This window comes from Laetiporus sulphureus (assembly GCF_001632365.1).
Source record: "Laetiporus sulphureus 93-53 unplaced genomic scaffold LAESUscaffold_20, whole genome shotgun sequence".
Lineage (NCBI taxonomy): Eukaryota > Fungi > Basidiomycota > Agaricomycetes > Polyporales > Laetiporaceae > Laetiporus > Laetiporus sulphureus.
Window position 1 is genome coordinate 279101 of NW_024468529.1, and position 11837 is coordinate 290937.

The following is an 11837-nucleotide window of genomic DNA, read 5'->3' on the forward strand; positions in this document are numbered from 1 at the left end:
ACACACACCATAGCGCAAATAAGGCGACAAGCTACAACTCCATGTAATATATGTCACAGTTTCTGACTTCTGAATGCTCTCAAGCTTGATACGCGAACTTGTACACGAGATGATGGCGAAAAACGGAAATCTGGAGGATATGCGAGATGTCAGATGTACGTAGCTCCCTGAGTATGTCCTCCGGCAATTGCGAGCATGAGTGGTATCTGTTTATTCTTGATTCAAGGCATTGCAGCAGCATAAGGTCGTCCAGAAAGGCTATCCCTCATCTGCGACCTCTTCAACGGTGGCAATCTTGGATTTGCCCTTAGCCTTCTTGGATTTCTTGGATCTGGAAGTCCCGGTGGATTGCGCCACCGACGCTTGAGACATAGTCGGAGAACTCGTGTAAGTCTTGGCTGCAGACGGCGGACGAGGCGGGCCAGCATTTGTCACTGTATTGGAGCGTGTGAGCGCATCCGCAGCAGTATTGCTCCGCATGCTTTGCAAAATATCAACCTCATGAGCACGCATCGTAAGTCATCATATATTCTACCTACGATGCGCGGTAGTTCGACTGTTCCGGGCCCGGCGTCCCTCGCGCACTACCAGAGAGAGAAGATAGAGGCCTGTTCATCGGTGTCCGGCCAGCGTCCAGCGCCATATTATTACGGCTGTGAGGAGTCGGCGCATACAGGTACGTAACGGTCGATCCTGGGCTTCCAACAGACCCAGCCGCAGACGGGGGCTGCGGAATCCTCCCAGCGGCCGTCCCACGGGAGCCCGTCGAGCGCGGGCTGAGCGGCTCGGGATACACGATGTTCGGCGGAATTGGCGCGATGGCGTACGTGGGCGTACCGTGGCCTGGTAGATCTCTGTGCCGCGCGGGCGGTGTCGTCAGTGTGTCCGCGGAGCCAGACAGACGGGAAGACACGGTCTCTTCAGAATCTGACGAATCGTCCCGTCCGGCCGGTCTGGTGTATCGCGTCGCGGAGGGTGCTGCGGGTGCATTCGGACTTACGAGATGAGGTATGACTACTTGCTCCGGCGATGCTGGAAACGCTCCCGGAAGAACCGTAGAGCCGGCGGCCGACGGTGTGCCACCATAAGCGGAAAGGGGAAGGGGAGGGCCAGTCGAGGGGCTGTGCAATCCTTGCGGGTGCACGCGGGTGCCCAGCTGAGCATCCTGCGGAGGGAAGAACGAGCCTGGAGGGAGCGGTGCTCTAATCGGCTGGAAACCAGGAGGGAGCTGGCCGTCGAGTTGTAAAAGAACAGGCGCACTAGGAGGAGGCATAGACATCCCGAACTGTTCTTCAGCAGCAGGCTGATGATCAACTCCATTGACTGTGTTTACGGTGGAAGGAGGTCCATCTTCTGCACGCAGAAGGCTCGGCGTCAACGGTGGAGAAGACTGTTCGGATCCTGGGCCAGACTATCCGCAGGACATTGAGTATCATTAACATCAAAGCATACAGAGGATGGAACACCAACCGGCGACTCTACGGTAATGTCGTACTCGCGAGATATATTCGATCCATTGCTCGTTCGGTTTTGGGAGAACCCTCTCATCGACGATGCACGCGCTGGCCCATGGCTGGATACTGACGAAGAAGAGAAGGGTGAGCGAGGTGGGCGGGCGTATATATTTTGAGAATCTGGAGCCAGAAATAGCGAGGAGCTCGTTGGCGGCCCGTGCAGATACTACCGGGTGGGTTGTTAAAAATGGGGGTCATGTCGAAAAGTGTGAATGTAGCTCACCGAACTCGCGCCTTGTACAGAAGGAGACATGGAAGACGCCCGTTCTCTTTCTTCCGTAATTGCACTTAGAGTCCTTGGCTGTTGAGCAGCTTGAGCCGCAGGCGGCCCTAGCAGTTCGAATTGCGACATTGTCGTCGATTGAGAATCAATTGACTTCTTGCGATGGTGATCGACTGAGCTCGAGTCTGACCGTATAGACTCTGTATAGCCTGTGCCAGGTGGTCGAAGCATGAGTGGAGGTCTGTCCTCTCCATCTTCAAGCGCTCGGATGGTAGACATGGGCGTCGGCGGTGCTGGAGAAAGGTCATGAGGAGGTGGAAGGCGGATGCGTTTGTCCTTGTCGATTTCCGGTATCCAACCGTCCGGAGGGAAGTTGACTGGAGGATGAGAAGGGGAGGGAGCGGTGTTGTGAACAGCAATGGGATAGATTTTGCCATCTTTTGGAGGTAAAGGAGGTTGAGCGCGTGCGGGTACATGTTCGGGTGGCGGAGCGGGTGGATGACTGGTACGTTCATCAATCGAGCTTGATCGCGATGAACGACTCGCGTGGGAGGATGTAGATGGTGCCGACACTCGATCCTCTCTAATAGTCGGCAGCGGAGAATACAAGTCCTCATCTTCGTACTGGCCACCAGAGCGTGTTGAGGAAGCCGTGCCTTGCTCATAGCCGTCCAATCCATCTTCCATAAGGCCAGCACCCCCAGCCTGTACCAACCCCTCCTGGAGGCCCTGCCTTCGGCCCTCCTCCCTCGCTCTCTCAATGAGAGTCTGCTCTCGCAGCTTGTGCGCCATCGATCTCGCGCGTGCAGCGGCCTCCTCCGCCTCCACTCTCTGCGCCTCGAGCGTGTCTATGATCTCCTGTCCTTTGTGGATCTCTCGCTGGGCGTTCTCCAACTGAAGTTTGTACAGGCGCAGCTCCTCTTTTACTCGGTGCGCTTCTTGCTGGGAAGCATTCTTCGTGTCGATGGCAGACTTGAGGCGGAGAACAAGCTCCGATGACCTGCTCTCCGCGGCATCTGCGCGTTCGGTCTCTGCCTTCAGCTGCTCAATGGTGGTTTCGAGTTGGCTTGTAAGTGTCTTGATGTCACGGTTCTGACCGATAAGCAGACGGGCGACTTCACGCGTTGAGCTTTCTGACGAACGGCGTCCTTTCCCAGTATCCCTCCTTGTCAAAGACGATACATCTTCCGCGAGGGAAGGAGGGAACTTCGTTTCATCCATTCAGGCTAACGTGCACAACACCGGTTACTAGGTCGGACAGTTAGTGCAGTATAAGTCAACGTCAGGCATACTCACCTATTACAATACAGTTGGGGATGGATAAGATATGCAGCAAATCCAGTTTGGCCTGTCCTTTGATCACCAGGCGTCATTAACTATTCTGGATATCCATGCGGCGTGTGAGAGCTCAAGCGCTCACCTGGGTAGTTGATGAAACGGACATGGAAGACCCAGACGCTTCCCAGTCTGTATATGCCGTTCCTTGTGTCTTTCTGATCCACGAAATATTAATTCAGGCAGGCGGTTCGTTGCTCCTCATGGCGAAGGCGTCGCCTCGCGCGTCTATCGAGGCCATCACCTGCCATCACCCATTGACGGCTGCAACTCCGACGTCGGACCATAAGGTCGATATGGATGCATTGTGCATGCCAGCAGCCACAGTCCGAAACTTGGAGTTTGCAGGAGGCGTGTTCTATGACTGAGAGAAGCTGAGCCTGAGTGTGGCATCGATTGAGAGGAAATCATGCTCAGATGAGACTCAAAGAATTGGCATTAAACAACTGCGAGCCACTAATCAACTGGGCGCGTTACTACCTTCCCACCCACACTGCATCCAATTTTCTAATGCAACGTTCGTCATATAGAGCTGCCATATTGTGAACGTTTTCGCAGCCTGAGCGCTGAGCGCACGTAATCTATGCATTCATTTCACTTAGCATTTACGTATACTCGAGCCCTGTAAATTCCGCCCGCAACACGTGACCGCGCTGACATGCAGATCTGGTGACGAATCGGCGCCCGAATAGTCCCGCAATGGACGCGTCTGGATTATAACTCCGCCTTAACACGCGTTGTGTTCGCGTTCGCGCCTTTTGGCAACAACAACGACGGCCACAACGTCACTCAGAACACACCATTCCCATCATGTTTGGCAACACCCCTGGCTCATCGTCGTGGAGCACACCACCACAACAACAGCAGCAGCAGCAGCAGCAATCTAATCCGTTTGGGCAAACTACGTTCGGCTCCGGGGGTGAGTTCATGTCATTCTGAGTCAAGCCACACGGCCATATGACCTGTCACCTATCTGCTAGCCTTTGGTTCTGGTGCCTTTGGACAGCCGCAACAACCGCAACAACCGCAACAACCGCAGACTAACCCGATGTTTGGCAATCTTGGTGGGCAGCCGAATCAACCTGCTTCTACCGGTGGCTTTGGTGAGTCGCGTGTATCTCCTATCAACAACATGTTCTGAACATACTGGTAGGTGCATTTGGTGCTACCGGCACGGCCGCCTCGGGAGGGTCTCTTTTCGGTCAGCCAAAGCCAACGACCGGTTTCGGGACGTTTGGAAGCGGAGCTGGGACATCGGCATTTGGGTCAACGGGGGGCACGTTTGGCTCGACGGGCACCGCGGGGCCATCAGGAACAACGAGTCTCTTTGGAAATCAGCCAACTACCACAACAACTGCATTTGGAGGAGGGAGTAGCTTATTTGGTGCGAACAAGCCTGCGACGGGATTTGGTACTCTTACAGGTGAGTTGCACTGCTTGCTCTGCGTCGTCTTACTCAGCCATTCTCAGGTGCCGCCGCGGCTCCAGTAACCACTGGTACTGCCAACCCGCCTTTTCAGCCTTTTCCTGAGAAAGATGTCGCAAATCCCGGTGTCATTCTGCAGTATCAGAGTATCACATGCATGCCAGCATATCGTGGCTCTTCCTTTGAGGTTCGTGCGCAGCCATTTCCGTGGCAGTCACCAACTGAATGATCGTCTTGGTCGCAGGAGTTGCGCGTGCAAGATTATCAGCAAGGTCGCAAGACCTCGGGGTCATTCGGGCAGACGTCTTTTGCTGGAACCGCTCAGCCGTCTGCTGGACTATTCGGGCAAACAGGCCAACCTACTGCCCCTGCAGCCAATCCTGTATTCGGTGGCTTTGGGACGACGGGCGCTAATCAGCCAGCTGCAGGAGCATCCGGCGGCGCATTTGGCGCGTTCGGGCAGCCTAGCACTGGCACAACAGGCATTAGTTCATTTGGTGGCTTCGGGCAGCAGCAGCAGCAGCAGCCGCAGCCGCAAGCGGGCGGATTCGGCACCTTTGGTCAACAACAACAGCCGGCTGCTGGCACCAGCACATTTGGCGGAGGTGCCTTCGGCGCTCAACCTCAACAGAAGCCTGCCTTTGGAACATTCGGTATGTCGATCACGCGTGTCTCCTTGCCCTTGCTGACTGACGATTCTGGCACTTAGGAGGCACTGGGACGACCAGTACGTTTGGTGGAACAGGGACCTTTGGTCAGCCTCAAGGTCAACAGCCAGGCACCAGTACCAACATATTTGGACAACCACAGCAGGGTACTGCAGGAGCTTTCGGTACGTTTGCTCTCGCAGCTAGTGCAGGCCAGCTCATTGACTCGTTTGCAGGCCAAAATGCTCCGAAACCGTCCATCTTCGGGGCACAGCCTGCGCAGCAGCCTACTGGCTTCGGTACATTTGGCACCCAGCCGCAACAGCAGCAGGGTGCTCAACCGACTGGAGGTCTCTTCGGTGGCGGTGGCTTGTTTGGCACTACCGGCCAACAGCAGCAGCAGCCGCAACAGGGGACTAGTTGTACGTTGTCTTTCTTCACGATCTCATGTTTGGCCCTGAATTATGTCATCCAGTGTTCGGCAATCAACCGACGCAGCAGCCTGCAGGCGGCGGTCTATTCGGACAAGGGGGCTTGTTTGGAACTCCACAGAGCCAACAGCAACAGCAGCAGCAGCAACAGCAGCAGCAACAGCCTGGCCAAACAGGCGCCTTCAACATCTTTGGAGGTGCCAAACCGGCTGGCACAGCAACGCAGGCTCAGGGGACCGGGCTGTTCGGCAGCACGCTCTTCAGACCACCGGCGCAGACTACGACGACGCAGCCTACAGACCTGTTCAGAACTCCGATTGGTCAGCAGCAGGGCATTCAGCAAGGCGGATTCGGCGGCGGCGGCCTCTATGGCCCCGGGCCGGCGGCCCCGTCGTTGGGCACAATGCCATCGATTCAGCAAGGTGGAGGTCTGGGCGGCTCACTTTTCACTGGCGGGTTTGGCCCTTCTGCTGCACCTGGGACCACATCGATGTTAGGGCAGAGCGCTCAACCCCAACTCACTGCATCGATTGCACAGCCTATTGCGACCAACTTGCCGATATACAGCATGCTCCCTCCAGGTCCACGTGCAATACAGCTTGAACAGCCAAAGAAAAAGTCGTCCTACTTCTCGGAGATCCCGACGCGCACGCCTGTGCCACGTATTGGCCTGAACTACGTGCCCGCGACGTCGAAGCTCCGCGGCTTCACGTCTACTTCAGGCCTTGCTGGCAGCACCTCGGAGTCGTTCGCCACCAGCAAGCCTGGCGTGCTGTCACTGAGCAAACCGCCTAGCAGCAAGTTAGACACAGAGACGTTCTTGACCGGCGGGGGACCAAGTCCAGCCCTGGGCAGCGCCGGGCGGCAGAGCGTGAAAAAGCTCATCCTCGACAAGAGGGTGAATGCAGCAGATATCATGAAGAGCAGGACCGGCATCTACGGTAAGGTGACGTTCAACCCTGCGCTGAGCATGGCGGCTCGGAAGGCGGACGCCGCCGCAGCGGGCTTGTTGCCTGAGACCGGTGCAGCCCAGTCATTGGCGGGCTCGCTTGGCAGGACGGCCAATCGCTTCTCCGCACAACCCGCAGAGAAGGGTGCTCCTGAGAAGGCAGTCAGCTTCGAGGAACTCAAGGAAGGCGACTATTACGTGAAGCCTGATCTTGCTACTCTGCAGAAGCTCAGCCACGAGGAGCTCGTCTCTTTGAAGGGCCTAGTAGTAGGTCGGAAAGGCTACGGGGACATCACCTTCTTGGAGCCTGTTGACCTCACCAATGTGCCGAAGCTCGCTGGGTTGCTCGGCGACCTCATACGCTTCGAGGACAAGGAGTGCACCGTATATCCCGAAGGCGATGAGGCAGAGAAGCCGCCAAATGGAGAGGGTCTAAACGTCAAGGCGAGGATTGAGCTCCTGCACTGTTGGGCGCTGGACAAGGAGAAGCGGGAGCCGATCAAGGATGAGAATAATAAGATCTTTAAGAAACATCTGGAGCGGCTGAAGAAGATGAAGGACACGCATTTCGAGTCGTTCGAGACCGAGACCGGAAAATGGACCTTCACTGTTGATCATTTCTGAAGTGCATTGTTTCGTTCATGTCTTTTGCTTGTATCTCAATGTTGTTCCCCTACATGTATGTAGTGGTCTGTCTGAGTTTTTGAATCAATGGAAGTCTTGCTTTGAAATGAGCTTTGCTAATAGCGACTGCTTCAGTCGGCATGAAAAGCTGGAGCGTGTGTGCGTCGAGGTACGTTCGACACTTCGTCCCGATCACAATTTGATCGCGCGGGCCTCGGCCCACCGGCAATCTGTTTGTGTAAGTCCCGTGACCGAAACGCTTCTTGCGAGCGCTAATCAGGCGATCGGATAGTGCGCCTGATGTTTTTCGAACAAGTGTTATAGACTTATAGTGGCTTGCTACAGGACGTCTTTGGATCATGCCGGATGACTCGTTGCGCTCACCTATACCGTCTGGCGGTACATTCAACACCCTTGAGCGAGAAAATAAGTTCAAGAACCCGCCAAAGGATGGCTCTTCCGTTCCGATATTGAACGAATTTGTGACCCCGCACATCGAGTCCTTCAATGCGCTCTTCGACGATTCTGGACTGCCTGTGGGAGATGGCGATGGTCGCGGGCTCTTGTCGTTAGGTGTACAGGAAATTGGTGAACGCGTTGTCTTTGATGGGAAGGGTGTAGTCGGGTCCGAGAGCGGGCAGTCTGGGTGGGGAAACCGTCTGAGCAGTGAGTTGTACTTTGTCAACAGAAGAAACGTCATTTACAAGCATTCTCAGTATGGTATGAGCAAGTGTCTGTCGGAAGACCGCAAGTTCCAGATAATTCCCAGAAGGTCAAAGATACTAAAATCTACCCGTCTGAGGTAAGTTGCGGTCTTATAACGCGCACGGATATCCCAGCTCACATATTCGCAGGCAAGAGAGCGCCTCACTTCCTATCGCGGCCGTATGGCGGTCAGGCTGTGCTGGAGGGTAAACGACGGCCCTGTCGAGGTCGAAAGCAGAGATTGCGGCCTACTGCCAATCTTGGTCCGAGTAAGTGAGCACCTGCCTACATTTTCCCGAAAGACTGCTGACCGCGCCCAGTCTGTTAGGTGCAACCTGCGCAATATGTCTTCCGCACAGCTCGTGAAGAAGCATGAGGAGCCTGAGGAGTTCGGCGGGTACTTCATCATCAACGGGAACGAGCGGCTTATCCGGTACCTCATCCTCCCCCGGCGGCACCACGTCATCGCACTCATGCGCCCGTCATTCATGAAGCGCGGGCCATCGTACACGGCATACGCGGTGCAGATCCGTTGCGTGCGTCCGGACCAGACGAGCGTTACAAACACGCTGCACTACCTCTCGAACGGTAGCGTAATGCTGCGTTTCAGCTGGCACAAGCAGGAGTTTGTGATCCCGATCCTACTTATCCTCAAGGCACTCGTGTCAGCGTCGGACACGGAGATTTTCGAGGGCATCATGATGCAGGACTATGACGATACGTTCTTGGCGGACCGCGTTGAACTGCTTCTACGCAGCTTCAAGATGTACAAATTAAGGACCGGAGATCAGTGTCTCGAGTTCCTTGGGGACAAATTCCGTGTTGTACTCAACGTGCCGGAGGACTGGACAAACAAGACTGTCGGTATCTGGCTCGTACAGAAGGTGATTCTGGTTCACCTGGATTCTCCTCGAGAGAAGTTCCGCATGCTGCTGTGAGTCATGATCGTTGTCTCAGTCGCATTTTCTGATGACAGCCTCAGCTTCATGTTACGGAAATTGTACGCTCTGGTCTCCAAGGCATGTTGCGTCGATAACACGGACTCTCCTCAGCATCAAGAAGTTCTGCTTCCAGGATCACTGTATGGCATGGTCATCAAGGAGCGGTTAGAGGAGGCATTGAACAGTCTCTACATGGCGATTCGACAAGACATATATCGCTCAGAACCGTCCGTCGACTTCTTTGACAGTACGTCTTGTAAATGTTCCCTATATATGCGCAACGCTGAGCTGCCTGCGTTGTCAGAACGTTACTTCAAAAAGGTTCTGCTCCGTACGAACTTCGACATCGGCGCGCGGGTGTCCAATTTCCTTGCCACTGGCAACCTTATTTCACCATCTGGTCTCGACCTGCAACAAACCTCCGGTTTCACAATTGTCGCTGAAAAGCTTAACTGGCAGCGATACATCAGCCACTTTAGATCGATCCATCGTGGTGCATTCTTTGCCGAGCTGAAGACTACCGCAGTGCGAAAGCTCTTACCTGAAGCTTGGGGTATGTTCAACTTAACAGGTATATGCACTTTTCGTTGAGTCCCTTCGTTTTCAGGCTTCCTATGTCCCGTGCACACTCCCGATGGTGCCCCCTGCGGTCTTCTCAACCATCTCTCGCGCACATGCCGCATCGTCACAGCTCCCCTCGCCGTCGCGCATATACCCGCCCTCCTGGCTGCGCACGGCATGACACAGGCCTTCGTTCCCTCCATCGACGGCCGACACAATCTCTGCGTGCAGCTCGACGGCAAGGTTATCGGTTGGGCGCCTGCTGCAGTGCTCAAGCAGCTTGCGACGGACCTCCGGATATGGAAGACGGAGGGCAGGCACAACGTCCCGCTTGACCTGGAGATCGGATACGTACCCGTGTCGAAGGGTGGACAATACCCTGGGTTGTATCTGTTCTCGTCGAAGGCGCGCATGATGAGGCCAGTCAAGTATTTGGCAAATTGGAACGACGACCAGATTGGCTCGTTTGAGCAGGTGTATATGGATATTGCGTGTACGCCGGAGGAGATCGAGCCAGGGGTGTCGACCCACGTCGAACACGCGCCTACGAATTTCTTGTCAATCCTGGCTAATCTCACCCCCTTTTCTGACTTCAACCAGGTGCGGAATCTTGGCTCGTAGGAAAGCCTGACTTTGCTGACTTTCACTTGTAGAGTCCACGAAATATCTACCAATGTCAGGTTGGCCCCGATTTCTGCTTATTGTGTGACGCGGATACTGAACAGATTCACTCAGATGGGTAAGCAAACGATGGGAACACCAGCGACTGCCCTCGCACATCGAACGGACAACAAACTGTACAAACTCCAGACCGGCCAGAGTCCAGTTGTCCGTCCTGCTCTGCACAACACCTACGGCATGGACTCTTTCCCGAACGGGACCAACGCCATCGTCGCAGTCATCTCATATACGGGCTACGACATGGAGGACGCCATGATTCTGAACAAGTCCGCACACGAACGCGGTTTCGGCTACGGTACCATCTACAAGTCACACACCGTGGACCTTAAGGACGTGTATGGCTCATCGAGGGGCTCGCCTAAGTCGACGCTGCATTTTGGCTTCGGGTACGACATCCGGACTGAGGGCACGAAGGCTCACTCCTGCTGTGACTTCCTGGACCTGGACGGGCTGCCGTTCGTCGGCGTCCAATTAACCACGGGCGACCCCATCGCCGCATATGTTGACGATACGACTGGCCGCACGTCGTTTGCCAGATACAAGGGGGGTGAGGCTGCGTACGTCGATACCGTTCGCCTCCTAGGTAAGTCAACGTACCCTCACGACGCAACGTCGCTGACGGGCAATGTTTTACAGGTTCTGACGCAGGCAACTCGGAGCTGCAAAAGATCCATATCACTCTTCGCATTACGCGTTCGCCCGTCATCGGCGACAAGTTCTCATCGCGTCACGGACAGAAGGGTGTCTGCTCGCAGAAATGGCCCGCGATCGACATGCCGTTCACGGAGAGTGGGATGCAACCCGATGTCATCATCAACCCGCACGCTTTTCCGAGTCGTATGACGATCGGCATGTTAGTCGAGAGTATGGCCGGCAAGGCCGGCGCGATGCATGGTCTCGCACAGGACGCCACACCATTCCAGTATGAGTCATTCTGTCCGCGCTCAAATGAGATTGTACTGAACGGAACACTTACAGGTTCACAGAAGAAGACACCGCTGTCGATTATTTCGGTGAACAGCTCCTGGCCGCCGGGTACAACTATTACGGCAACGAGCCCATGTACTCCGGTATCACCGGCCAGGAGTTCGCCGCAGACATCTACATTGGTGTTGTGTACTACCAACGTCTACGACACATGGTGTTGGACAAGTTCCAAGTCCGTACGACAGGTCGTGTCGATCCTGTCACTCGACAGCCAGTCAAGGTACGTTACCATCGACAATCGATCTACTTCTTCATTAATCTAATTTAACGCTCATACTCAGGGTCGTAAACGCGCGGGTGGCATCCGTTTCGGTGAGATGGAGCGTGACGCGCTGATCGCGCACGGCACCTCTTTCCTGCTCCAAGACCGTCTCATGAATTGCTCCGACTACTCTACCGCATGGGTCTGCAGAACCTGCGGCAGCCTGGTCTCTCTGGGGTACGATGATGTGAGCCTGGGAAAGATGGTGATAGGCTCCGCGGGCAAGCTCAAGCCGACTGGACCGGGCGGGGAGTACTGCCGGGTCTGTCGCGTGGAGGCTGAGGAGGAAGATGTGCGGGAGCGGAAGAGGCTTGCGAATGGGGGAGACGGGCGGTCAGCACATCAGAGCGACCTCAGGGTCGCGATACCCTCGCAGCACGTCCTCGGCCGGGCATCAAAAGGCGGCGACATGGATATCATCGCCGTCCCTTTCGTCTTCCGGTACCTCTGTGCGGAGCTCGCATCTATGGGTATCAAGATTTCTCTCGAGATTCGATGACCTTACCTTGCTGTGCATCTTCTACATATCATATTATGCTCTCTCACGCGTT

The 11837-nt window shown here is 55.2% G+C and overlaps 3 protein-coding genes across 3 annotated transcripts; 2 read left to right on the top strand and 1 right to left on the bottom strand.

Moving 5' to 3' along the window:
- Window positions 1-258: 258 nt before the first annotated feature.
- Window positions 259-3283, bottom strand: LAESUDRAFT_750006 (uncharacterized protein; the record flags this gene model as incomplete). Its single annotated transcript, XM_040911590.1, has 6 exons — window positions 3158-3283; window positions 3034-3090; window positions 1738-2985; window positions 1471-1680; window positions 540-1411; window positions 259-481 (listed from the first exon to the last, which is right to left on the bottom strand). The coding sequence occupies exons 3-6, from the start codon at window positions 2956-2958 to the stop codon at window positions 259-261; spliced, it is 2526 nt and encodes an 841-aa protein (XP_040764248.1). The 5' UTR covers window positions 2959-2985; window positions 3034-3090; window positions 3158-3283.
- Window positions 3284-4067: 784 nt separating this feature from the next.
- Window positions 4068-7261, top strand: LAESUDRAFT_679495 (uncharacterized protein). The gene is made up of 7 exons (XM_040905700.1): window positions 4068-4175; window positions 4226-4495; window positions 4543-4685; window positions 4743-5151; window positions 5208-5330; window positions 5382-5567; window positions 5621-7261. Exons 1-7 carry the CDS (start codon window positions 4121-4123, stop codon window positions 7147-7149), a joined length of 2715 nt encoding a protein of 904 aa, XP_040764249.1. The 5' UTR covers window positions 4068-4120; the 3' UTR covers window positions 7150-7261.
- Window positions 7262-7508: 247 nt separating this feature from the next.
- On the top strand, window positions 7509-11785 carry LAESUDRAFT_700354 (beta and beta-prime subunits of DNA dependent RNA-polymerase; the record flags this gene model as incomplete). The annotated part of the gene is made up of 12 exons (XM_040906411.1): window positions 7509-7815; window positions 7866-7951; window positions 8004-8123; window positions 8175-8788; window positions 8837-9042; window positions 9100-9348; window positions 9403-9956; window positions 10010-10036; window positions 10092-10620; window positions 10674-10959; window positions 11016-11244; window positions 11306-11785. 12 exons carry the CDS (start codon window positions 7509-7511, stop codon window positions 11783-11785), a joined length of 3687 nt encoding a protein of 1228 aa, XP_040764250.1.
- Window positions 11786-11837: the final 52 nt, after the last annotated feature.

Coding starts and splice junctions, on each gene's coding strand:
- LAESUDRAFT_679495 (XM_040905700.1), top strand. CDS start 4,121: ATGTTTGGCAATCTTGGTGGGCAGCCGAATCAACCTGCTTCTACCGGT. Junction 4,496..4,542: donor GGGATTTGGTACTCTTACAG/GTGAGTTGCACT, acceptor AGCCATTCTCAG/GTGCCGCCGCGGCTCCAGTA. Junction 5,331..5,381: donor GGGTACTGCAGGAGCTTTCG/GTACGTTTGCTC, acceptor ACTCGTTTGCAG/GCCAAAATGCTCCGAAACCG.